The sequence below is a fragment of the Cavia porcellus genome, unplaced genomic scaffold (assembly GCF_034190915.1).
Source record: "Cavia porcellus strain 051 isolate PalLab524CR breed Dunkin Hartley unplaced genomic scaffold, mCavPor4.1 scaffold_1, whole genome shotgun sequence".
Classification (NCBI taxonomy): Eukaryota; Metazoa; Chordata; class Mammalia; order Rodentia; family Caviidae; genus Cavia; species Cavia porcellus.
Genome location: NW_026947484.1, coordinates 30,942,366 through 30,968,345, shown reverse-complemented (window position 1 = coordinate 30,968,345; position 25,980 = coordinate 30,942,366). Strand labels below are relative to the sequence as shown.

Genomic DNA, 25,980 nt, shown 5'->3' with positions numbered 1-25,980 from the left:
TTTTAACTTTTTTTGTTACTGAGTTTTTGGAGTTCCTTGTAATTCTAGGTTGATACCTTGTTAGATGCATCTGTTTTCTCCCATTCGGCAGATTGTCATTTTACTCCTCTGAAGGTTCCCGTTGCTAGCAGAAGCTTTTTATTTTGATGCAACCCCAGTTGTTTGTTGTTCCTTTTCTTTCTGTGCTTTTGGGATCTTCAGAAAAAATCTTTGCCTAGCTGGACATGGTGGCGTTACACATGTAATCCCAGTGCTCCAGGAGGCTGAGACAGGAGGATTGCCATGAGTTTGAGGACAGCCAGGGCTAAAAAGTGAGTTCAAAGCCAATCTAAACTACATAGTAAGAGAATCAAAAAAACTTAAAAGAAAAAAAAATTTTGGCTATCCTACTGTCTGAAACCATTTCCTTGATTTAAAAAAATTTTTTTTGTAGTGCTGAAAATTGAACCCAGAGGTGCAACACAATTATATTACATTCTTTTATCTTTTTATTTGTTTATGAGAGAGTCTTACTATTTGCCCCAGCTGGCTCTGAACTGCTGGTGATCCTTCCAGGTAGCTGGGATTACAGGCGTGCACCACTGTGCCCAGCTTTCCCTGTTTGTTTAACTTCACGTAATGATTACATCCATCATGGAGTGTTGGTACATGTACACAGCACATTTTAATTCTTTCAGTGTCCCCCCATGTTTTCTTAGTTTTATAATTTCAGGTTTACATTTTCTGTCTTTAATACATCTTGAGGTGGTTTTTATAATTAGTGAGAGGTAGAGATCTAGTTTTATTCTTTTACATGTGAATATCATTTTCTCCCCTGCCATTCATTAAAAAGATCACCCAATCTCCAGTGCATATTCCTAGCACCTTTGTGAAAAATCAGTTGGCTGTAGGTTTTTATCTGGGCTTTCTTTTCTGTCCTATTGGTCTGTGTGCCTGTATCATGTTGCTTTTTGTTTGGGTTTTGCTTTTTGAGTGCTTTGAGACAGGATCTCATTGCGTAGCCCAGGCTGGCCTGTGATGTTCCTGTCTCAGCCTCTGGAGTGTTGGGATTAAAGGTGTGCTTCACTGTACCAGTCTTTTATTGTACCAGGTATCGAACTCCAAACCCCATGCTCGGCGGGCAGACGCTTGTGCCACTGACTAAATCCCTGACTCTGTACCAGTGTTTTTCTTTTTTCTTTGCTTATCTTTCTTTCTTTTTTTTTTTTTTTTTTTTTGAGACAAAGTCACACTATCCAGTTCAGGCTGGCTCACTTTGTAGCCCAAACTGATTTCAAAATTTTCCTGCCTTGGAGCTGGGGATTTAGCTCTGCGGCATAAGCGCCTGCCTTGCAAGTGTGCGGTCATGAGTTCGATCCCTGGTAACGATAAAAAAAGAAAAAGACAAAAAAAAATTTTTCCTGCCTCAGCTGCCCAAATTTTGGGATTATAGACATGCACTACCACACTGGCTTTGAATTAGTCCTTTGTGATAACTACAACTTTGTTCTGTATTTGAAGTCAGGCTTTGTCATCTTTTCTGCTTTGTTCTTTTTGCTCAAAATAACTGTTTTTAGGTGCATGTGTGTTTCCTTGTGTGTGTGTGTGTGTGTGTGTGTGTGTGTGTGTGTGTGTGATTATTTATTTAGAGACAGAGTTTTGCCATGCAGTTCAGGCTGGCTTGGCCTGTGTAGCTGAGGCTGGCCTCAAACTCACAGCAATCCTCCTGCCTCAGCCTCCCAAGTGCTGAGATTATATGCGTGTGATACCATGCCTGGCTCTATATATATTTTAAAGTATGGACACTTTAGCAATATTGTTTCTTTTTTTCTTTTCTTTTTTTTTTTTTTTGTCTTTTTCCTTTTTATCGGTACCGGGGATCGAACTCACGACTGCCTGCTTGCAGGGCAGGCGCTTATGCCGCTGAGCTAAACCTCCAGCCCCGGCAATATCGTTTCTTGTAGCGGATGAATATAGGGTATCTTTTGTTGTGTGTATGGCTGTTTTAAAAGGTATTGCTCTTTGGTTTCTGTTTTGGATATTTTCTGTTGGCACATAGTACCAACTACTGGTTTTTGCATGTTGATTTTTTTTTTTTTTAGCCTGCAACTCTGCTGAGTTCATTTATTCTAAGAAGTTTTTTGTGGGGGGAATTGTATGTAAGATTGTCTTAAGTTATCTGCAAACAGCAACCTTCTTTTGTAATAGTGGGAGTTAAACCTGGGGCCTTTGATGAGCTACATCACTTTTCTTAAATTTTATTTTTAAATTTTGAGACAGAATCTTGTTAAACTGCCTAGACTAGAATTTGGAATTCTTCTGCCAGTGACTCCCAGAGTGCAGAGCCTATAGATGTGCAGTGCCATGCAATTAGACTTTTCTTTTTGCTTTTTTTTTTTTTTTTTTTTTTTTTTGAGACAGGATGTTTCTGTGTAGCCCAAGCTGGCCTCAAACTCAGGGTGATCTTTCTGCCTCAGTCTCTTGAATGCTGGTATTACAGGCATGAGTTACCATGCTTGGATTTTAATTTGTGTTTTTCTGGTGACTAATGTTGTTGAACATCTTTCCTTGAATAAATTCTCCAACTTAATCAAAGATTTTTAATAATCAAAGATTTTTTGGGCCCCACTCATTTTTATTTCTGTATAGATTTTAGTATGTTTATGTCTTTTTAAAAAATTTAAACAGCAATAAAACGAATCAAAACAGTGATAAGACAGTAGGAAGTATACAATAATTACTATATTGCATATTGTTGTCCTCTTAAATAGCTGCTTGGCTTTAGGCTTGCAAAGTTAGTCACCCTCTGGCTGGCTGACAGGTGGGGTTTAGCCTCCATCCTGGCTCTTCCCAGTCCGCCATGTTTGTCACTTTCTGCAAAAGTGCTTGCTGATATTTTGATTAGAATTAGAGTTTGATTGGGATTAGCATTTTTAGATTAATTGAAGAAAGTCACTATCAACAATATTGAGTCCTCTGATTTAATGTAGTATGTTTCTCCACTTAGTTCGGTCTTTGCTAATTTCAGCACTGTAGTTCTGTTGTGTACAGATCTTAAACATCTTCAGTTAGATTGGCCCCTAATTTTTTAGTGCTCTGTGTTACTTTTTTTTTTTTTTTTTTTGCAGTACTGGGGATTGAACTCACGACCTTGTGCTTGCCAGGCAGACACTTTATGCCACTGAGCTAAACCCCAACTATGTGTTACTTATGAAATGATTTTTTTCAGTTTCTAGGTATTCTTTGCCTATATATGGAAACACAAAGTAGTCCTCAAAATATAGTTCTAGTAGAATTGTGACTACGTAGCTAATTGTTTCACACCTGCTAATAAAGCTTTACTCTTCCTCCTTTCATGTGAATTCTGTTTCTTGTCTTCTTGCGCAGTCGCTGTAGGCGGGTCCTCTGATGTAACACTGATGAGAGGTGGCGAGGGCAGGCACCTTTACCTCCTTCCTGCTCTTAAGTATTCAGTCTTCAATAGTGACTTAGACAGAGGTTTTTCCTGTTCTCCCTCTATCAGGTAGAGATAGTTCTTTCACATTTCTAGTTTTTGCTGCCACACTCCTATAATCTCAGCGTACTCCTGAGGCTGAGGCTGGAAGATCAGGAGTTCAGGTTCAGCCTGGGCAGGTTCTGAGACCTTGTCTCAGAATAAAGTGAAAAAGGGCTGGGAGTATATCTCAGTGGCACAGTGCCTGCTGGCAACACAGGGTTGTGAGTTTGATTTGTGAGTTGAGTTTGATTTCTGGTACCAGAAAATAAAAAAATAAAGTGGAAAGGGCCACCACCATTCCAGCACTCCACCTCAGTGTCCTTCCCTCCCCAGCCCCATTTCCTCTCTTCCGGGCCTCCATTGATCCTCCTTCCCTCTAGTGAGGCTGAGAGTGTAGCTTAGTAGTAGAGTGTGCTTTTGTGTGCATTCTGACCATTACGTGTGGTGTTCCCATTATTCAAAACGCTTTCCCTTTGCCTGGTAGAGATTTCCTCATCCCTCAAGATCCAGTTCTGCCGCTAGGACTGCAGCTAAGTGGCACAGCACCTGCCTGTCAGATCCAGCTCTTACTATAGTTTCTTCTAGAAATCATCCTTCCCCAGCTTAATCCAGTGGAATCGTGTGTTCCCCAAGCAGTTTTTACATATGAATATGTCAGATACAATATTTCAGTTGTTTGTGTCACTTCCTTTGCTAGATTTTGGGCATGTTCTATTGCATGTTGCTGGTAAGTACTCAGTATTTTTAAATCAGTAAACATGTCAGATTTTTAAACCTTTCTCCATAGGTGCTGCAGATGATTACAATAGAATTGGTTCTTCGTTATATGCTTTAGGAACTCAGGATTCTACTGATATATGCAAGTAAGGATTCTAATTAATAGCATTAAATGTAAAATTTAAAGCAAATTTGTAATCTGGGCAGGCTTTCTGAAATGTTTCTTTAAAAATATTTAACTTTATTTTTTTTAAGCTACTCACTATGTAGCCCAGGCTAGCCTCAAAATCACAGCAGTTGTGCTGCCTCAGCCTTCTGAGTGCTGGGAGTACAGGCGTGTACCACCACACCTGGCTCAAAATGTTGATACTGGGGTTGGAGGTTTAGCTCAGCGGCATAAGCGCCTGCCTTGCAAGCAGGCAGTCATGAGTTCGATCCCCGGTACCGATAAAAAGGAAAAAGACAAAAAAAAAAAAAAAGTTGATACTAAGAAAGTTTTTTGTAAACTTGAGTTGATTCAGTTTTTCTCCCTATCTCAGAAACAAAAATGAGCTTTAGTATGTATTTACAGTGTTTTATTTAATGACAATGACTGATTTGTGTAAAAGAGAATTTATATTAGCCTTGTTACTTGTTTGTTATTACAGTACTGGCGGTTAAACTTAGGGAGTACTGAGCATGTGCCCCCATGCCCAGCTTCACTTCTTTTTTAAACAGGGGCTCAAGCTATGTAGTTCAGGTTGGCCTTGAACTTACTATGTAACCCAGGCTGGGCTCGAACTCAGAAGAGCATGTTCTCTAATATGCCAAAACAAATTTTAGTAAAACAAAGTCTATTTTGAGACAGGGTCTCAATATGTGGTTCAGGTTGGCTGTGAATATGCTATGTAGCTCATGCTGGCCTCAGATTCCCAGTGATCCTCCTGCCTCAGCTTCCCAAGTGCTGGAAATTCAGCCCAGCCCAAATAAAGCAAAGTTTATTAAATTGTTTTTGGTTTTAATAGAATTTGTCCTAATACTACTATAATATCATCTGTAATTACAAATGTTATAATCTCCATTTTCTTTCTTTTTATTTATTTATTTTTTTTTATGTGCTGATAGGGATTGATCTCAGCCTTGTGCATGCAAGATTAGAGCTCTACCACTGAGCAACATCCCCAGCCCTATAATCTCCCTTTTAATAGTGTGGTACTGGATTTATGTATATATTTTGGTGGTCCTTGGGATTGAACTCAAGGCCTCTACCACTGAGCTCCACTCCCTTCCTCCATAGTATTAGGATATGTTTTCCTTGATACAAACATTTAATAGCCTATTTAAACCATAAATGGTGTGGCATGCCTATAATCCCACCACTTGGGAGGCTGAGGCCGGAGGATCACTGCAAGTTCAAGATCAACCTGGGCCATAAAAGGAGGTCAAGGCCAGCATGAGCCACCAGGTAAAACCATATATCCAAGAGACAAACAATAACAACAACAAAAAATAGCCCATTTAGTTACATGTAAAGATGAATTCTGTGTGGGAATTGGTTATTATTTTTCAAAGCAAAGGATCTGTGTTGGAAGTATTTAAAACATAACTATCAAAATAACCAATAATTGCTCCAACTTCAATATTTTCCTTTCAGTCAGCTTTTGGTCTCTTTCAGTGTGATTATTCTATATTTCTGGGATCACTTTGAAGACGTAGGCTTTATTATTATGTGGTATATTACTGAAGGATAAAAAGATAAATTTAATATATGGCTCAGACTGTTGTCTTGAATTATAATAGATTCCATGTAATCTGTTATGCAAGTGAAGTTATGATCTGTTATGAAGATTTTTGTTGAACTAAGTGAAGTTCACAGTTAATAAGATCATTGTTTTATCTAGAACAAAACTGTTCTATATTAAGAGCAGGATGTGGTGGCACGTCTGTAAGAGCAGAATTCAGGAGGTTGAGATAGGAGGATCTCGAGTTTAAGAGCTGCCTAATTGAGACTGTGCCTCAAAATATTAAACATTAATATGGCTTGGGGTTATATTCTCTAAACATTAAAAGTAGAACATTATTTCAAGTACAGCTTCTAATGAAAAATATTTTTCCCTTCCAGGTTTTTCCTCAAAGTTTCAGAACTGTTTGATAAAACAAGAGTAAGTACTAAATTGTAGAGTTCTCCATACAAGATTGTGTCTGTACTATAGTTAACATTAAGAGTGATGTTTTGGGGGCTGGGGATTTAGCTCAGCAGCATAAGCGCCTGCCTTGCAAGCAGGTAGTCATGAGTTCTATCCCTGGTACCGATAAAAATGAAAAAAAAAAAGAGAGAGAGAGAGAGTGATGTTTTTTTCTGTCTCAGTCTCCTAAGTGCTAGAATTACAGATGTGTGCTACATCTGGCTAAGATGGTGGCTTTTGATCCTCTGATGCACTGGTTTGTAATGAGTAGCATTATTCCCAGCACTCCAGAGCTAAAAATGAATAACTGGGGGGCTAAAGGCAGAGTACATGGTTTGCTTGAGGGATCCCAGTTTGCTCCCCAGCATCCTCCCCATGTGTGTTACCAGTGCAGGGCACATACATAGTGCGGAAAGGTCACACTCGCAGCAGTGATATAACACTGGTGACGTCCGGATTGAGGGGCTAACCCTACATACCATGATATTTCATCTGTTGGTCAGTTGGTGAAATAGTGAGGTGCTGATTTGATGTTTAATGGTACTTAGCTGAAACTCTCGGTAACCATGCAGCATAAGGTCAGATTTCAGCATCATCTTGTCACTTAAGTGATAACAGGTACATGAAGGAGAAAAAGATGTTTTCATGCATGAGACACTGCTGTCAAGACAATAGTTTCTTATTCTTTTTTCCCCTTTAAAAAAATTTTTTTTCCAGTTCATCATTCTGCCTCTTTGAATTGTATAGCTGAGCACTTTCAGGGAACCTGTAGAGACAAGGGTTTTTTTCTGTACATTACATGAAAGGAATAGAGATCTAGCACATAAATAGACTTACATCAAGCCCTCTGAGGAAGAGATGTGATGATTAGATGTGAACGATACTGTGAAGAATGAAAAGGAAGGAGCAGGATGTTTGGACAGGTGAAAGGGGTGTCTCTCAGCTCGAGGCACCTGTGCAGTTTCCCTGTCTGACCGCGTGCTCTGTGGGGGTGTGTGAGGGCTATAGAGAGTGTGGGGAGAGGTGGTGGAGTCTCAGCCCTGGTGTGAACCTGGTACTGAACCCAGAGAGGTTGTGGTCGAGTGTCTGAGTCATTTCTGCAGCTGTTTTATAAAGGACAGAGATGGCTTTCCAGGGCTTGGGCCGGGAAGATATGGAGGCATTGTCTGAAGCTCTTTTCCTCTTGTGTCTGAGGTTCATGTTGGCCCCCACTTAACTTGTGCTAGGGCTGTGCTGGACACTGCGGGTGGCCTCTCTGTACTGCTTAACAACACAGACTGAGGGCTGGGGATTTAGCTCAGCAGTATAAACACCAGCCTGGCAAGCACAAGGTTGTGAGTTCAATCCCCAGTACCAAAAAAAAACAACCTCTGGAAGTTAGCCAGGCTGAATGATGCATGTGAGAGCATGGTTTCTTAAGGCCTGGGCCTGGACACTAGCACAGTGTCACTTCTGCTGTATTGGCCAAGCAGTCTGACAGCTTAGGAGTCCCAGGAAGGGAACATAGAGTCTTTTTTTTTTTTTTTTTTTTTTTTTTCAGTAAAAGGAGAGAAAATTTAGTTTAAAACGCCCATCCTCCCTATCAAGCATGTTCTCAGCACATCTAAGTCAGTTTTGAATATACTTTAAGAAGTTCCATGGGGCTGGGGATTTAGCTCAGCCTCATAAGTTGCCTGGCTTGCAAGTGTGCAATCGTGAGTTTGATCCCTGGTACCTGTTTTAAAAAAAAGAAGTTCCAGGGTTGGGCTATAACTCAGTGGTAGAGCTTGCCTGCCATTAGCAAGGCCCTTCGCTTAGTTCACAGTGCTGCCTAAGGTGGGGGAAGAGATCAGTGAAGTCTTAATTTCTCCATAAGGTGGTAGTACTTAGGAAGCTGCAGTTTTTCATATTTTTATTGAAGTGTATTAGGCATGCAGGAAAAAGCATGTATCATAAATGTATAGCTTATAACACATCACAACACATCCTGAGTAGAGGTGCCCCGCTTTAGCTGCCTTCCTTGGCACCGCACTGTCCTACTCCTGCAATAGAGACCGTTAGAGAATTACAGAGATGATGCTGAGACTCATAGTGTGGTGCTGGGATCAAATCCAGTCTTTCCATTATTCATTGGTATCAGCTGATTTAATCCTTTTTCTGTTCTTTGGTCAACGCTGCAAACATAAGTAGCAAGTAATTAGAAGGAAAGGGGAGGAAACTAGTAAAACAGGAGTACATACTATAGTTTTTAGAGCCTCAGTGTTTTTGCAGTGATTATTAAGAAGGAAAATGCTGAGAAGAGAGTCTGACTGCTAATTTTTTTTGTACTGGAAATGGAACTTACCTTGAGCTTGCCAGGCAGTTGCTTATGCCACTGAGCTGTATTACCGATTATGATTGCTAGTTTAACATCCAGTGTTACCCCTTTTTCAGAAAATAGAAGCACGAGTATCTGCCGATGAAGACCTCAAACTTTCTGACCTTTTAAAATATTACTTAAGAGAATCTCAAGCAGCTAAGGTAACTTCATTATTCATTTCTTTAGAGCTCCTTAGACTTAAGGTTGTTAAAGGTGACTTATTTTTTGATATATCTTGAAGTTAACTTTTATCGTTCTTAACTTTTATCTTTTAATATTTATCTTAATTTTTTTCTTCTAGAAATTGTAGATCAAGAATACCACATAAATTTACTGTATAAACGAGATGTGGTGTATAAGCATGCCTTTAATTCTAACATTCCAAGAGGCTGAGGCAGGAGGATCGAAAGTTTGAGCCAACCCTGGGCAATTTAGCAACATGATATGACCCTGCCCAAAAATAAAAAGGGGTGGGAATGTAGCTCAGTGTGAAGACCTTGAGTTCAGTGCCCAAGAGATTAAAAAGCGAAAATGGTACCTATACAGACCTATGGTACAGTATGATCTAGAATAAAGGAAATCTACAGAGACAGAGACCAGATTATGGTTATGTTGTGCTGGAGGACCATTGGAAATGGAGCGCGGCTGCTCATGGGCATGGGGTTTCTTTCTGAATGGTGAACACATTCTAAATTTGGTTAGTGGTGATGGTTTTGCAACCCTGAGCATACTGAAAACCACTGAATTGTGTATTTTAAAGGATATGTGAATTATGTCACAAACTGGAGAGAGGTGCTTTGTTTTGCATTTATTGTTTGTGGTCCTAGTAATTGCCTCTGGGGTCTTCACCCTAAACTGTGGCCCCAACTTTTTTGGGGGCTTGATCTTGTCATTCCTCCTGCCTTAGTCTCCCAGGGTGGTAGACTACAAACGTGTTCCACAACACCCAGCAATCAGCAATAAAGCTGCTTTAAGCCAAGCATGATGGCAGACACCTGTAATCTCAGCAAGAGAACAGCCATGAATTCGAGGCCAGCCTAGGCTACACAGTGAATTTAAAGCCATGCTGAACTACATTGTGAGGCCCTGTCCAAAACAAACTGACTAAATACATACCAAATAAAAACACTTAGAATAGGGAATGGGGGTTCAATCTGTAAAACCAAGCAAGTGCACGTAAAATGTGGAAGGATATCTGGCGTGTGGTGCTCACTCTGTGTGTCCCCTCTGGTGGGGTGGGGGTGAATCTGACATGTGGAACATTCTATCTACAGGATCTCCTCTACCGAAGATCTCGATCATTAGTGGATTATGAAAATGCTAATAAAGCACTGGATAAAGCAAGGGCAAAAAATAAAGACGTTCTGCAGGCTGAAACTTCCCAACAACTGTGTTGTCAGAAGTTTGAAAAAATATCTGAATCTGCAAAACAAGGTATCCTTATATTACTCTTTAGTCACAGGGTTGTCTTAGAGTTATTATGTAAATTTGTTAATTTTGTTTTTTTGTTGTTCACAGAACTTATAGACTTTAAGACAAGAAGAGTTGCTGCATTCAGAAAAAATTTAGTGGAACTTGCAGAATTAGAACTGAAGCATGCCAAGGTAGTATTAAAGATTTAATAATATAAGCCATGTGTGGTGACACATGCCTGTGATCCCAGCTTCCAGGAGGCTGAGGCAAGGGGATCACAAGGTCAGAACCTGTTTCAAAATAAGTTTTTTAAAAGGCTGGACATATATAGCTCAGTGCTCCCCATCCTCCCCTTCCCTCCCTTCTCTTCCCCTCCTCTTCCTTTCTTTTTTTGTGTATGGGGGTTCTTTTTTGCTTTGTTTCTTGAGACAGAGGTCTACTAGGATTTATAGGAATATGTCATTATACTCCACTTCCATTCTGTTTGGTGTGGTTTTGTTGAGACAGGGTCTGTAGTCCAGGCTGGCTTTGAACTCTTGGCAGTGCTCCTTCCTTTGCCTCCCAAGTCCTGGATTACCACTTCCTCGGCCTGATTGACTCTCAAAAGAGCTAGTTTGTAATTTGCACTGATCTTTTTAAGGAGTCTTATGCTGTTGAACAGGGTTGTATATGTAGATCAAGGGGTGGCAAAGTATATTGGATTTTGTATAGCCTGTGATTGAGGAGTGGTGGTATTCTTGTTTTTAAATGGTTTAAGTAGCAAATGAAAAGCAGTGATAATCATATGGAATGCAAGTGTAAATTTTGTAAAGGTTCTATTGGGATGCAGCAGCCAAGTGCACTCATTTCTGCTGGTTTGTGGCTACATTCACACTACCTCAGCCAAGTGGAGGCTCTGACATGGACCAACCGTATGTCTCCAAGTCTACAACACTGACTGCACTCACAGAAAAATTGGCTGCCCCCTGCTCCTGAATTAGAGGATTTCCAGATTCTGTGTTCTTTCAAGTTCTTTCTAAAGTGTGTTCTTTGTATTCATTCATATTTCTGATGGCTGTCCTCACTCCCATGGTTCTCAATGGGTGGGTGGGGGCCTGCCCTGCAGCAGAGGTACAGGCACGGTGGGGTGGGCAGTGGTAAGATGCCAGGCTGCTGGTGTGGCCAAACCAGGGGTTACACAGCTCCACTGTCTTAGTGCTGGGGGCCAAGACAGAGCCTGAGATTTTGCAACTTTTTTTTTTTTAATCTGTTGTACTCCACTTACTCCTTCAGTTTTTTATGCTAGAGAGATAACTCAGTGTTCACTCATATGAGGCTAGACCATTTCACCCATGAGCATGATCTCCAATAGCATCCATTTACCTACAAGAGCCTCGAGATTATCGTATTTTATTGCTGGGTAGTTTTCCATCGTATGAAAATGCCTTATCTTTCTTTTCCGTTCTACGATTGATGGACAAGTTACCCTTCCTTTTTTCTGCTCTCTTCTCATGTGGAACAATTGTTTTCTCTCCTTTGATTTTCAGTCTGTGAATTTCCTTTCCAGTTAAATGTATTTCTTGTATACAGTGCATCGATGGATCTTGTTTCTTTTTTTTTTTGGTCTTTTTGCTTTTTTATCGGTACTGGGGATTGAACTCATGACTGCCTGCTTGCAAGGCAGGTGCTTATGCTGCTGAGCTGGATCTTGTTTCTTGATCCACTCTGTTTTTTTTTTTTTTCTTGCTGACCTGAGGCCATCTACATTAATGTTTACAACCAGCATACATTGGTTCGTCTCTGCCCTGCTATCCCCTTGTTGTTGGCCCTCCACTTTTCCACTTCAGTTGCCTGTCCTGTTTGGTGACCCTCCTCTGCTGCTGTTCCTGGAACCATGGTCATCTTTGTCTCTCTCTGGCATATCCTTTAGCACTCTGTAGGGTTGGTTTGGTAATCATGAATCCCTTCAGTTCTTTACCATGGGAATATCTTATTTTTCCATTAATTTTGAAAGGATATATCAATATGGGTTGGAAATTGGTTTCTTTCAGGATTTGAAACACTTCACTTCAAACTCTTCTTGACTTGATGGTTTGTGTTGACAAGTCTACAGTGACTCTTACTAGTTTTCCTTTATAGGAGATCTGTTTCTCTAACAGCTTTGTTTGTTTGTTTGTTTGTTTTGTTTTGGGGGAGTACCAAGGATTAAATGAACGACCTTGTACTTACCACGCAGGCACTTATTGCCACTGAGCTAAATCCCCAGCCCCTCTAATAGCTTTTAATATTCTGTTGTTGTGCTGAATTTCTGGGATCTTGATTATATATGTCTGGGTATACATTTATTTTGGTTATGGCTAGTTGGAGTCCTATATGCTTCACTTACCTGTATTCCATCTCCTTTCCCCATGTTTGGGAAGTTTTCTGCTATTACTTCTGTGAATAGTCTTTTTATCTCATTTGTGTTGATCCCTGCTTCTTCACTGATACCTGTCACTCTTACATTATATTATTTATTTTGCGTCATCTTGCAGCAGTTGAATGGTTTTTTTCCTGGTAACTTGTTATCCTGTCTTCAAGATCATCATTTTCCTATGCTGCTCTTTTTTATCCATGTCTTCTTTAGATATGCTCAGGAATTCTTTATGTTTGTGATTTCCTCTTTTACCTGAGACATTGCTGATCAGATCACTTTACAGTCTCAAGAAGTTGTTTCTTTACTTCAGTTGCTATCCTCTCAGAGATTTCAGGTGTGTGACTTCCATTTTTTTCCATGACTCTATTTCCCAGACTTGTTCTATGTGGGCTGGAGCTCTGAGATTGCTTTTTGCTCCTTTGTCTTGACATTCTTTCCTGGGTTCCTTCCAATAAGCCAATTGTGGGGTCCTAGATACTTCCCACTTTGGCTGTCTCTCTGCAGTGTAGGAGAATGAGACAGGTATCTGGGTTCCTCTGAACACAGGTTCCCAAGGAGGTAGCTGGGATGAAGTGGGCTTCTCTAGACCTGTGCACCTACACTGGGGCTTCACCGATGATCAGGGGTGTATGGTGTTAAGTTGCTTCTCTCAGCCTGTGTGTCTACACTGGGACTTTCCCTGATGGCGGCAGACACACAGGGTGTGTTTGTCTGATTCTTCCTGTGGGTGCTGGCCACCAAAGGAAGCAAGGTCTCCAGTGGAGGTCTGCAGGTACATGGGGTATCTCTGGCTGCATCTCACTGCCTGCTGGAATCAAGCTTTCTGATAGCAACAGGGTCACACAGGGGTGGGTCTGGCTGTGTTTCCCTGTCCATGCTGCTGTACAGGAAGCCAGCCTTCCAGTGGCAGCAGTGGTGGGCAGGGGCAGAGCTCTTGTTTTGTTTTTTTGTTGTTGGTTTTTTTTTTTTTTTTTGGTCTTTTTGAGACAAGGTCTCGTAGTGTAGGCTGGCCTTGCGCTCACTTCGTAGCCAAGGCTGGTTTCGAACCTTCGATGATCCTCCTGCCTCAGCCCCCGAGTACTGGGATTACAGGTGTGAACCACCACACCTGGCTCTTGTTTTGTTTTTGAGACAGGGTCTTGCTATTTAGTTCAGGGTGACCTTGGACTCACCACGTAGCCCAGGCTGACCTCAAACTCACAGAGATCCTTCTGCCTGGTCCTCTTGAGTGCAGGATCACAGGCATGTGCCACCATGCCTGGCCACTACAGTAATTTTATTAATCTTAACAGTCCTGTTCTTTTAAAATTGAGATATTTGTACATAGTTGCAGGACTCATTACAGTCATTTCATACAGGAATATAATGTGCAATAGTCAGATCACAGTATCGAGCCTTTCCATCTCATAAAAACATGTTGGGAATTTTTTTTTTCCCTTTTTTTTTTTTCGTTTTTTTTATCAGTACCAGGGATCGAACTCACGACTGCCTGCTTGCAAGGCAGGCGCTGATGCCGCTGAGCTAAATCCCCAGCCCCTACATGTTGGGAATTTTGAAATGTCTTGTCACTTTGAAGCACATGTAGGTTATTTTACACAGTAATTACTCTACTATGCTAGAGGAGCCAGAAGCGCTTCTTTATTCTGTTTCAGTGTCCATAATGAACTTTCCTCATTTCCCCTCCTGGCCCTGTGCAAATAGCCTAAATTGTAGTAAAATTTACAGTATGATAGTCTGAAACTACTTTGAGTTTCATTTATTATGTCTTGCAACATAATTAAAATCGATTGAAATGGAAAACTGTATCCTTAAAAGTAGTTTTGGTCTTTTTCAGTTAAGCATAAAATGTAAGTGTAAAAATGCATGAAACTGATCAGGGAGGGTGGTGGGCCATGTGTGCCTCCTTGCCCCATTGCTAAAGTGGATAGTAGTACATACCCTTTTTGGTGGGCACTTGAGTGTGTTACAGTGTGGAATATAATTTGATACAGTGCTGCGTGCCTAAAATCCCAGCACCCCAAGAAGCTGTGGCAGGAGGATCATACATTCAAGCATTGCATGGACAGCCTAAGACTGTATTTCAAAAGTAAAAATTTAAAAAGGGATGGGGATGTATAGCTCAGTGCAAAAGCTGTGCATTCAATCTCCAGTAGTCAGGAACAAACAAACCAAAGAAAATTAAGTGTGGCCAAAAAGGGCATAATTAGAATCTTCATTAGTTAATCCAGACCATTAATATTGGTCTAGAAATTTGTTTACTTAAGAATGGCTGTATCCAAAACCCTGACCTCTTAAAGCAGTGTGAGTTCTAATACTGTGTATTTTCAGTAATGTTCTTTCAGGCTGTTTGGACTAAAGCAGTTTGTAATCTCTGTCCTTCACAGGGTAACCTCCAGCTGCTGCAGAACTGCCTGGCAGTGTTGAATGGAGACACATAAGCCACATTCAGTTCCTGTTAAAAAGGGCTGCCTTCCTTCAGATCTTACTTTTGTTTTCCTAATGACATTACATATTTCTGCTCACCAGAAGCAAAGCTGACAAAGTGCATCTCCTCCTCCTCCTCCGAGAAGCAGCGGGCAGCACCGTGCACAGGCAGTGCGGTCTGTGCCATGCGCTGTGTCCCTGGACAGTGTCCATCACATGCACCATCCTACTCTGAAGCCCAGAGTCCAGTCTTTTTTTAAGTAGCCTTGATAACTGAGTTTATTTTATAAATAGTATTCTTTATGGCTGCCAATCTTATTTACCTTTAAATCATTTCTGATGTTTAACCTTTTCAAATTACATTATTCAAACAAGGTAAAAATGGCCTTTCTTGATTTTTTTAAGATTTTATTTTTAAAAAGGATTGCATTGTATACTTAGTTCATTCATGTATCCTTGTAAAGCATCATAATGAGACTTAATTTTAATTAATCATCATAAAAGTTTTGGACCAGACTTTCTGTAATCTAAGTTTGATTTCTGAAGAAAAGCAAATGCATTAATTAGTATGTTTGCCTTAAACTTGTACACTAAACCAATTATTGTAAAATAACCAGCGATAACAATGATAAACTCTGAGATCATGTATCACTCTAAAATTTGGAGTAGCAATAATAAATCTACTCCAGTATTATGCTTTACAGTGCAGATTTTAGTTTCTTTCTTTTTTTTTTTCTTGTTTCTCTTAAAATTATACATTTATCTGGCTGTGGCAGCAAATGCTATAATCACAGAACTTGGAAGGCTGAGGCAGGAGGATCACCCCAAGTTTGAGGCCAGTCTACACTATGTAACAAGACCCTGTTTCCAAAACAAAAACAAAGACCATACTGAATCAGTTAGCAGTCTCTTTAGAATAGAACAGACTGTTCCTCTATACACTGTAGAAGGTGGAATGGCACAGAGGCAGGTGACAGCTGCTTGGGAAATACTGGAGCAGTGTAGTCTCTACAGTGTATAGTTTGCTGGCCTCCATCCCTAGCCAGCCACAGAATCATGAGACACGTGCTGTTCAGCCACTGGGTGGCTCTCATGCTACCATATCAAGAGAGATCTGCTGCTAGGAAGAGCTCTCACCTGTGGGAAAAGTAGAACGTTTGCGATAAAAGCTGGTGTGTAGGTAGGATAGTGCTCGCAAGTTGCCACTGATAGCCCTTTATTCAAGAAGAATCAGCCAGGTGGTCCTCCACAGCCAGTAGTTTTATTACAGATATTATTGGCCTTTCGAATGCGAATGAACCTTAATGTCATTCCCAGTTCAGAGTTAGACTGAGCGGTTAGAGTTTTCCACCACTTATTTCTAACTTTTGTCCTGTTTGGAAACTGCAGTCATTTGGGTTGGTGACGCCTGAATGGGTTTCTAGTTTACATTATCCCAGACTGTCCTCAAGATTGCCTGGCTTGTCTTCCTGCCCTCCCGTGACTCCTGCCTTTCTCAGCATATTCTCCCACTCACACACCTGCTGGTTAATGTCTGTCTAATGATGTGCCCTCCTGATGCTGTGGGAGCCACTGATCTTTTCCTTGTGGCCCAGGGGTCTGTGTAGTGTCTTTGATGTAGCCAGCATCGGTGAGGACTTGATGAGCTGTGCCTGCCTGTGTGTGCTGGCCCAGCAGAGCCCCTCGTCTGTGCTCAGGTCCCACCCTTCCCCAGCTGCTCTGTGCCTCCAGCAGGCCTGGGTAGGTTTGCTTGACTTCTGCCTCAGTTTTGTCTCCTAAAGGACCTTGACCTACCTCACAGGGGTGTTGTGAGGATTAATAAACGTTGGTACTGTGCTTTGGAAACATGCAAGTGCCATGTAAATGCTCAGAAGTTCCACACATGCAGTGTTTCACATAGTTTTTGTCCTCTGCTTACCAAGTGATCAGCTGGGGGCAGAACAGAGTGGATGCAGCCCTGTGATACAGGAGACAGGGCATGGCAAAGCTGGGTGGGGAAACGAGGGGCAATTTTTTTTTGTTTGTTTTTTTCCTTTTTATCGGTACTGGAGATCGAACTCACGACTGCCTGCTTGCAAGGCAGGTGCTTATGCCGCTGAGCTAAATCCCCAGCCCCTAGAGGGGCACCTTTCAATTACAAGACCTCAGGACCGTGTGTATAGGTGCAGGCTCTCATGAGATGTGGATGGCATAAAAGAGACCGGGGCCTCTTTCCCTGATAACCCACATGACATTCCTAGATACAACATGTATTATTGGTTCGTTCTTTCTTTCTTTCTTTTTGGTACCAGAATTGAAGTCACACTTGCCACGTAGGTGCTGTGCTGCTGAGCTATATCCCTGGTGCAGTTTTTCCTTTTTTCTCTTGTTCTACTTGTTCTAAATACTCTGAAGAGCTGGGTCTCCTATACCCATTTTAGCCCTCAGATCCCAAGTAAATTTTTGGCACTGTTAGAACATAGTAAGGTGAGTTCCCCATAGTAGAGACATCAAAGGTATCATGGACTGATCAGGCCCACAGCCTCCCAAAGGAGTAGACGCCAAAGGCTTAAATAAGAGACAAGTGGGGGCTCCAGGAGGATCAAAACCCTCTAGCAGAATATGAGATTCTCTGCAGGCTGAGACATAAAACTGAATGGTAGGCATTTAGTTGCTTTTCAATGAAGAATTGTAAGTTTGAGACCAGTCTAGGCTACAAAGTAAGCTCAAGCTCAGGCTGAACCGCATAGTGAGACCCAATCTCAAAAAGACAAAAAACAAAAATTCCTATGGGAGGAAATACTTGAGTATATGTTCTTTTTCAGTTGCAGAGGACCAGAGCAGAAGACTAATAAGTTTGCACATGGGTTCCAAACCTTGACCCTTGCTGTTGACTGTGATGAGATGTCCAATTCATCCTAGCCACTTGCTGTACCTCAGATGAAAGACAAAGAATGCTACCAGAGGTTAGGAACTATGCAGATGAACAATATAGTTCAAAAATGGAAGGAAACCACCCTGGAGAGGCTATTCCTTCAGTAGAGCCAAACATACTAGAATACTCTGCATGGACTAGAAATGATGCCCAGTATGCTAGCTGCTGTTACCATGGGAATGAGTGGGGTCTTACAGAGCACAGAAAAATCCAGCTTTGTTTTATAAGTGATTGGCAAAGGCTAATATAGATCCATCTTCCAGGGAGGGGAGCACTATGGTACAACATTTCATCTGTCAGTCAGCCTCAGGTACCTGGTGCAAGCTACAAAATCTTCAGATGGGGGCTACAGACACCTATGGTTCAACTGCTGGAAAGGGCAGCTTTTGTGTTCAACAATGGGGACCCAGAGGAGAGAAAAGGGAAAATCTAGAATGGCAGCTGTTGTAACTGGTACTGCTTTAAACGCACCCAGATCATCTAAGGAAAGAGCTAGGGACAGTCGGGGAAAGAGTCCTTGTTTTGAGTACAAGAGGACCAGAGACTGCACACCATTGCACCAAGCCTTCACCTGGGCTCTGCTCTGCAGTGGGAGGCAGCTCACATGCTGACTTTTGGCACTGGAGGTTTGACCATCCCTGTCCCAGGGCAGGCCTAGGGCAGCCAGAAACCTGTTTCCTTCTCACAACTGAAGGGCCCCAGGGGAACCTGCAATAGGCCACAGGCATCTCCATTTCTTCTGAGGAATCCTGGGTAGACTTGGATGTCATGGATGAGCCAATTTGACTCATTATTGACACGGGCAGCTCTTTCTATTTTTTTCTCTAGAAAACGTTCCTCTAAGTCTATAGCCATAGTTGGGTTGAAGGGACCCCTAGTCAAATTTTTTTCTCCTCTGATGTCAATTTGAAGGTTAGATGTTTAACCATGAGTTTCTAATGGTACCACAGTGTCCTACTTCCTTGCTGGGAAAAGATTAACAAAATTGAGGGAAATTCTCAAATTCCTGCTAAGACCAAAACACATTTTATTTGCTGGGACTACACCAGTTCTCCCTGATCAAATTACCCAGCAGGTAAAGTGTGCTGCATGGTATAGGGGAATACCTGCTAGGGCAAATTCAGCTATGGCACGAACTATAAGACTAAAAGATCCCAGCCAACTTCCTAATTGAAAAGTGTCCAAAACTTAGTAGTTAGAAAAGAAAGAGAAAGAAGACAGCATTCAATCATGGAAGAGCCAGGTAAGGGCCTCCACCCTCTTACAGACAGATTTCTCAAATATGGCCATTTGAAACCATCTGTCCTCTTGTCCCCTGACAATCCTCCCATTTTTCCTGTAATAAAGCACTCATGAAAATATAGGATGGTACAGGACCTCTGCCTCAACAAAGCTGTCATTCCAATCCATCCTCTAATGGCAGATGCAGATATAATTCTCTTCCAAATTCCAGGGGATACTAATTGGTTCTGCCTTAGATTTTTTTTTTTTTGACTAGGGATTGAACTCAAGTGCTTATGCCATTGAACTATATCCCCAGCCCCTAGGATACATTTTTTTTTTTTTTTTTTTTTTGGTACCAGGGATCAAACTCATGTTCGTGCACTTGCAAGGCACATACTAATGCCACTGAGCTAAATCCCCGGGATATATTCTTATATCTGCAAACAACAGCTACCTAGGGACTGGATCCAAGCTATCTATAATCTTGGGCCTCCTGCCACCAAACAGTCGCTTTATTCCTTCCTGGAAAAAGCAGGCTCTTGTAGGATCAATCTACCAAATTTCACTCTTGACAAAGCCTATTAAATGAGGCAGTAAAAAGGCCTCAAGGCTCAAAGAAGCAATGTAGTCCCTACCGCCGTGTGCTGACAGGCCCAGCCAGCTATCAAGCAAAGAGGACAAGCAAAGAAGCAGTGCCACCTGCCATGCACCAGCAGAGGCCCTACTGGCTGGAGAGAAGTGACAAGGAAGCCATGTGCTAGTGTGGGCCCTGCTGGCTGGGGAGAAACAGCAAAGAAGCCACCTCTGCCTTCCACCCTTCCACCTGTATGCCAATGGACGTGACACAGGCTGAGATGATAATAACTGAAGTAACTGAAAGAGGGTAGTAATCTAACACCTATGTTATTTGATTGACTTTGCAGGCCTGGGGCCACTGGTCTGGGTAACTACTTAGAGGATAATAATATGTAATATAGTAACAATTGTAATTTCCTACTGTCCTATTATTGTTTTGTTTTGTCTCATTTTACTATTCTGTTTTACCCCCTTTAAAATTAAAAAAAAAAAAAGGCCCTAAATCTACTAAATCTATACCTCTAGCATGGACTAGAGTAACTAACAATGCCTTTAGAAAAATAAAGCATGCCCTTACTCAGGCTCCACCGCTAGGAATGCCTGATTTTAAAAAAACCAAAAAACTTTCCTGTCAGGTGTAGTGGCACATGCCAGTAATCCCAGCACACAAGGAAGCTGAGGCAGGAAGATCACTTGAGATCTAGGCCAGTTGGGACTACATAAATAAGTTCAAGGCCACTCTTGGTACATAGCAAGACCTTGTCTCAAAAAAACCAAAGCAAAATAAAAATCCTTTTTCTCTTCTTCTATGTGTCAGAAAAGGGAAGGATTGCTTTGGGGGTCTTGATCCAAAGGCTAGGACAAGTGTCCCAGGGGCATACTTTTCAAAGAAATCAGATTGGGGTGGCTGCTGGTAGCCATCCTGAGAGCAGTAGCAGCTACAGCTGTACTAACAGAATGTTAACTACAATGTTAACTTTGGGACAGAGACCAGAAATTTTGACTCCCCATGAGGTCAGAGCTATTCTGGAGACAAAAGGTTATTTGTGGTTAATGGGGAACATATCAAGGCACACTCTTAAATACTGCTGAGGTCATTACAAAAACTTGCATTTTAACCCTGCTTCTTCCATGCCTACAGAGCCAAAGATTAGTCATTCTTGAGAATAAGTAACCTATGCAATCAGGCAGGTTAGGAGTGACCTTCCCCTCCCAGATCCTCAGGAGGTATGGTTTCCTGCTGGGAAATAGCTTTGTCCAAGAACTTCTAAAGGCAGATTATGCAGCTGTCAACTCACAACAGGTCACTGAAGCCAAACTTCTTTCCCCAGGAACTTCTGCTCAAAAGGCAGAGCTGGTAGCTCTTACTCAGGCATTGATATTAGGAAAAGACAGAAAGTTAAAGATCTCTACAAACTCCAAATTACGCCTTTCTGGTACATACTCATGAAATACGGAAAGAGGCTTACTGACTGTCATCTATAAAACCTAGGAAGTTCTACAGCTCCTCCTAGAGGCAATGCATCTCCTCAGGTTGCAGCCATACACTGTTCGATACCAGAGATATGCCTGAAATTTCCTTGAGAAATCAAAAAGGCTGACATTTTGGCTGACAGGCAAAAGTACACCCTATGACCCTTATGACCCTAGCCTTATTCTCAATTCCTGAGGAACCATTAAAACCAGTCTATACCCCTCCCAGGGGGATGGTTTAAACAGATGTTGGTCCTAGTTGACACTTTTACTTAAGTCTATCCTATCCATTCAGAAAGAGCAACTGATACGGTCGAGGTACTGCTTAAATCCTCAGATGGGGCTAGTCCAGTCCCTCCAGAGTGACAATGGACCTTCTTTTACCTCCCAAATAACTCAGGGAGTGGCAAAGGATTTAGGAATAAAGTATCATTTCCATTCTACTTGGTGGCCTCAATCCTCTGGAAAGTTAAGAGTCAACCAGACCATAAAGCAAGCTCTGGCAAAATGTCTGGTCCTGGCTCTGATGGCTACCAGTAGGACCCATGAGAGTTTGTAACATGCCCCAAACTGGGCTGTCTGAGCCCATCTGAGATGTTATATGGAAGGCCACGTCTATCCTCTGATATGATGTAGACACAGACACTATGGGACTCTTAAAATAGCTCATCAGTCTGGGCCAAGTATAATAGGCTACCCAAATGTATGGGACAGAGTGCTTCCAGCTGCTGGCCCAGGGGGACCACCTAGTATCCATCCTGGAGACCAAGCGCTTATAAAAACTTGGAGAGAGGGAACACCTGCTGACCAGCTAAAGCCAAAATGGGACACCCACTTTCAGTGATCTCTGCAACACCCGCTGCAGTAAAGATGCAATCATCTTTCTAGATTAAAGCTAGCTCCATCTGCACTGTGATCACCCAAAAGAAAAAAGCTTTTCCTGTGAACCTCTGGAAGATTTGAGATTGCCCTTCAAAAAGCAAAGCTCCTGTGCTGCTATAGATAAGTAAACAAGACCTTGCTAAGGCATGGCTCCCAGATCCTTAGTAATTTGCCCAACATAGCTCTCCAACACACATTCTTCTCTACAGTAAATGTGGAGCCTGACCTGCTCCTCACATCTGGGTTAAACTTTCTTTCTTCTGTCAGACAGACAGCTTCAGGGTCACTACCTCTTCTCATTATTTTCTGACAGGTTTTTCCTCCCTCAACCTAGCCCCAAGAAACAGCACCCCAAGGTAATCAGAGGGTACATACCTAATAGGGTCTATGGTCTATCTGGCTTGAGAAACTATAGAAGACAGAGACCCTGACTCCTTCAGTATCCTGTGAAGATTTATGGGATTTTTATCTGTCGTTGTCACTTTTCCCTTGTTGCTAGGACAAAATACCTAACACTCAAAATCAAGAAAGGTTTATTTATCTCACTGTGGAGGTTTCAATTCATATTCAGCTGGCTCCAAGGCAGGGTACCATGGCACAAGGTCAACACTTTCCAGTGGCAGAAGACAGCAAAAGCAGCAAGAACAAAAGTGTAGGAGCTATTTTAACGCAGAGAAAATTTTGAAACATATTTCTAATACTAAGCATATTTCTAACACTCTTCAAGGATGAGACCAGGACACAGGCTGTCTCCGTGGTTAGAAAGCTGCAAACCTTAACGAGCCTTGACATTCTGGGCGCCAACTGCAAGAACAGCTCAGCCAGGAAGAGATGTTTCACTTCCAAATCCCAGAGCCATTACTGCAGGACATCTCCACCTGATCTCACACAATGATGGATTCTTCCTCTATGTTGTATGAATAACCTCATATAGTTACTGTTTCTCTAAGAGTGAATTCTGCCTAGCAATTAATGACAAAAGATTGTGGAACCAACCGTAGGGTATGATATCATAAATGATTGGAAAACTCAAGTTGAGGTCGACTGTTTGGAACTGAGATTCCCATCAGCCTGCTAGTGTGTGTGTTTGTAGCATTCACACCACCTCAGGGCCTCCCTCTTGCACAGACTAAGGATGTTTACAAAGTGAGGATCCTGGCCCCCTGTGGAGTCCCTTAGTTAAACTTCTAAACTTCTCAAGTTGACACAGTATATCAACCATTGCATTGCATCATTAATGGTCCTTGGCATATTCTCCTGTGCTTTGCATACATCCTTTCTGGGGCACTTTCTGAACCAGTTCTGGAGTGGCCTTTGGGTCTTGTTCGCACTAATGTGGCTGCCTCAGTGTCCTGAATAGATTGAAAATGTGTATCTTTTTCACTTTTTTTTTTTTTTTTGTACCAGGAATCAAATTCACAACTTTGCTCTTGCCAGGCAAGTGCTGTGCCACTGAGCTATATTCCCGTCGAAAAGTCAAACGTGCTTTTCGCTTTCCGCCACAAAGGTCATACTCCCCACAGACATTGGTTAGGGCAAGTGCGATAGTGGCCCTGTCGGGGTTCTTAGCGACACGAAGCTATATTCCCTTCGGCGTCAATTCTTTTTCCTTTGGGAAAGAGCCAGAAGTGACATGGTGCCAAATCCAGTGACTAAGGATGAGGACACCTGTCATGTTTTTACAAGCCTGCCTTTCCACTGGTCACTGTTTTTGATCTTACTCCATAAAAAACATGAAAGAGGTCTTACAGAAAGTGCTTCAGAAAGTGCTCAGAATATGGGGGAGGGTGTTCAAGGTGAGAGGGAGCATTTTGAGTGGGATTAAGGAATGTGTTTTACTATAAATGTAACCATTCACTATATTTTTATTACTCCTCTATATTACTCCACCCAAGGCATATAATGGAATGATTCTTTATATCTCAGAACTGAAAAGCTCACAGCTAGTCCCTGATTAAAATATAGCCAGTGCCCCATGACTATCCCCAGCAGTGTGGAGGTGGAGGCAGAGGATCATTGGAAGTTCAAGGCCATCCTTGACTATAATAGTGAGACCCTGTCTCAAAACAAACAAAAACCCCAAAACCAAAAAAGTAAATTGCGAAGGGCTAGGGATTTGGCTCAGTGGCACAACCACCTGCCTGGCAAAAAAAAAAAAGGAAACTGCTGTGAGAGATCAGGGAACGTTAATACAACAGCGTAAGTCCTATTGGGCTGGGGATTTAGCTCAGCAGGCATAAGCACCTGCCTTGCAAGCTCGCAGTCGTGAGTTCGATCCCCGGTACCGATTTAAAAAAAAAAAAAAAAAGTGTGAGTCCTGCTCATATGTGTCATTCCTAGGTAGGCAGAAATTCAAAGGGGTTTTCCAGTCCACCCTTTGCCTTATAGAGAGGATTTTTTTTTTTTTTTTAACTAGGGATTAAACTCATGACCTCATACTTGCCAGGCAGGCGCTTGTGCCACTGAGCTAAATCCCCATCCCAATATAGAGAGAATTCTGTCTTACACTAAACTGATACAGGTAACTCAGTTAAATGAGCAGCTTGAAAGGCAGGATCTAGAGTGCTGCATGGGAAATTTGGGGGGCGCTGCCAGCTATTCAAAGGCTATGCTCCGGCTACCCCTCTGCTCCAGCTGCCTGGTGTAAATTCTCTTGCATGTCTGTGGCCTCCAGTCTGACTGATCTGAGGTAGGAACAGACAGAGAAGAAAAGACTTGAAAACGGTGTGGGTTATTATTTTCCTAGAACTTGTGTCCTGCCTTAGGACTTATGTCTAATTGATTGGAACTGTCCTGAGGCCAGGAAAAGTCTGAAGCTTGGGCAAAAGCACTTAGTGAAAAAGAAACCGTCACTGGGAATGCAGCTCATCTGTGATGGGTAATAAAAATTTAACACATTATAAGGCAGGACAAGAAGCAAGTTTGAGCCCAGCCTGGGTGAGCCCTGAGAGAGAGCCAGTCTCAAAATGGAGTGATTATAACGGTGCTCAGAGAGAAGGCCAAAAGTTCAATCCCCAAGACAACCAAACTAAGTATCAGAATAGAAACGGCCAGAAAACACTTCAAGACAGCACTACGGAGAGTAAGGATGGAAGAGTAACAGGAGCATAGGTGATGGAAACTTTCCAGCAGCGAGATGATCAATGGATGGACCATAAGACCACTGCTCCAGCAGTGTGTCCTTGCTCAGGTCAGTGGCCTGGACAGAAAATCAGAACACATCACCAGCCAAAGACTCTGATCACAATGGCCTTGCCAAACCTATAAATGCTGTGTACAGCAATTCGTTTTTTTGCTTTTTCTGTGTGTACAGTATTTTGTTTTTTTCAAGACATCATTTTATTTACAAACATATCTAGTATGCCATGTGATTTTAAGCATTTGGTCTGTTTCCAAAGAGATTACATCGATTGAGAAATTCTTCCCATCTGTGAAAGGTGATGAACCAAAACATCCTTATTTCTTCGGCAGAAAGGTGCTGCAAAACCAGATCCAAAGTACAAGGTCATCATAGCCAGAAGCTGCCACTTGTTTTCCATAGGAAATGGCAAATTTTTCCTGGGCCCCTCCTTGTAGCGGCTGCAGAGCACCACAGAGGTTGTGAACCTCTGTTCCTCTGGCCCAGGAAGATGCTGCTGGAAGCTCTGCCAAAGGTGCAGACACACAAGGTGAAGACACGGCCACACAGACCTGAGGCTCTGCAGCACTCACGACCTTCTTCTCCGAACACAAGAGCAGTGGTTGCATCTGATTAAGCTTCATGGCTGTTTTGTAACACAGAGACTACCGGTCCTTCTCAGGTTGAGCGGTCACGTTGCGAGTTGGCAACAGCTGAATGGCACCGAGTGGTTTTCTGTGACAAGAGACGGGATAGAGGAGTCTGGGGGGAATGGGTGAGGGTCCTCCATTCCCGGTGAGGCAGGTCACCGTGACCGCAGAGTAGGTCGCATTCCAGGGTGTGGGTAAAGGCGAGCGCAGCAGCTC

General features: G+C 42.2%; 1 protein-coding gene across 4 annotated transcripts in view; it reads left to right on the top strand.

The window, feature by feature from the left end:
* Positions 1-16,772, top strand: part of Snx6 (sorting nexin 6) — a 48,564-nt gene extending 31,792 nt beyond the window's left edge. For all 4 annotated transcript variants that reach the window (XM_005004524.4, XM_005004523.4, XM_063225005.1 and 1 more), the window contains 6 exons: positions 4,263-4,338; positions 6,294-6,333; positions 8,770-8,856; positions 9,970-10,129; positions 10,214-10,299; positions 14,888-16,772. In XM_005004524.4, coding sequence (XP_005004581.1) covers positions 4,263-4,338; positions 6,294-6,333; positions 8,770-8,856; positions 9,970-10,129; positions 10,214-10,299; positions 14,888-14,941 — 503 coding nt within the window. In that variant the 3' untranslated portion in view covers positions 14,942-16,772. The remainder of the gene's footprint in view (positions 1-4,262; positions 4,339-6,293; positions 6,334-8,769; positions 8,857-9,969; positions 10,130-10,213; positions 10,300-14,887) is intronic.
* The last annotated feature ends 9,208 nt before the right edge of the window (positions 16,773-25,980 follow it).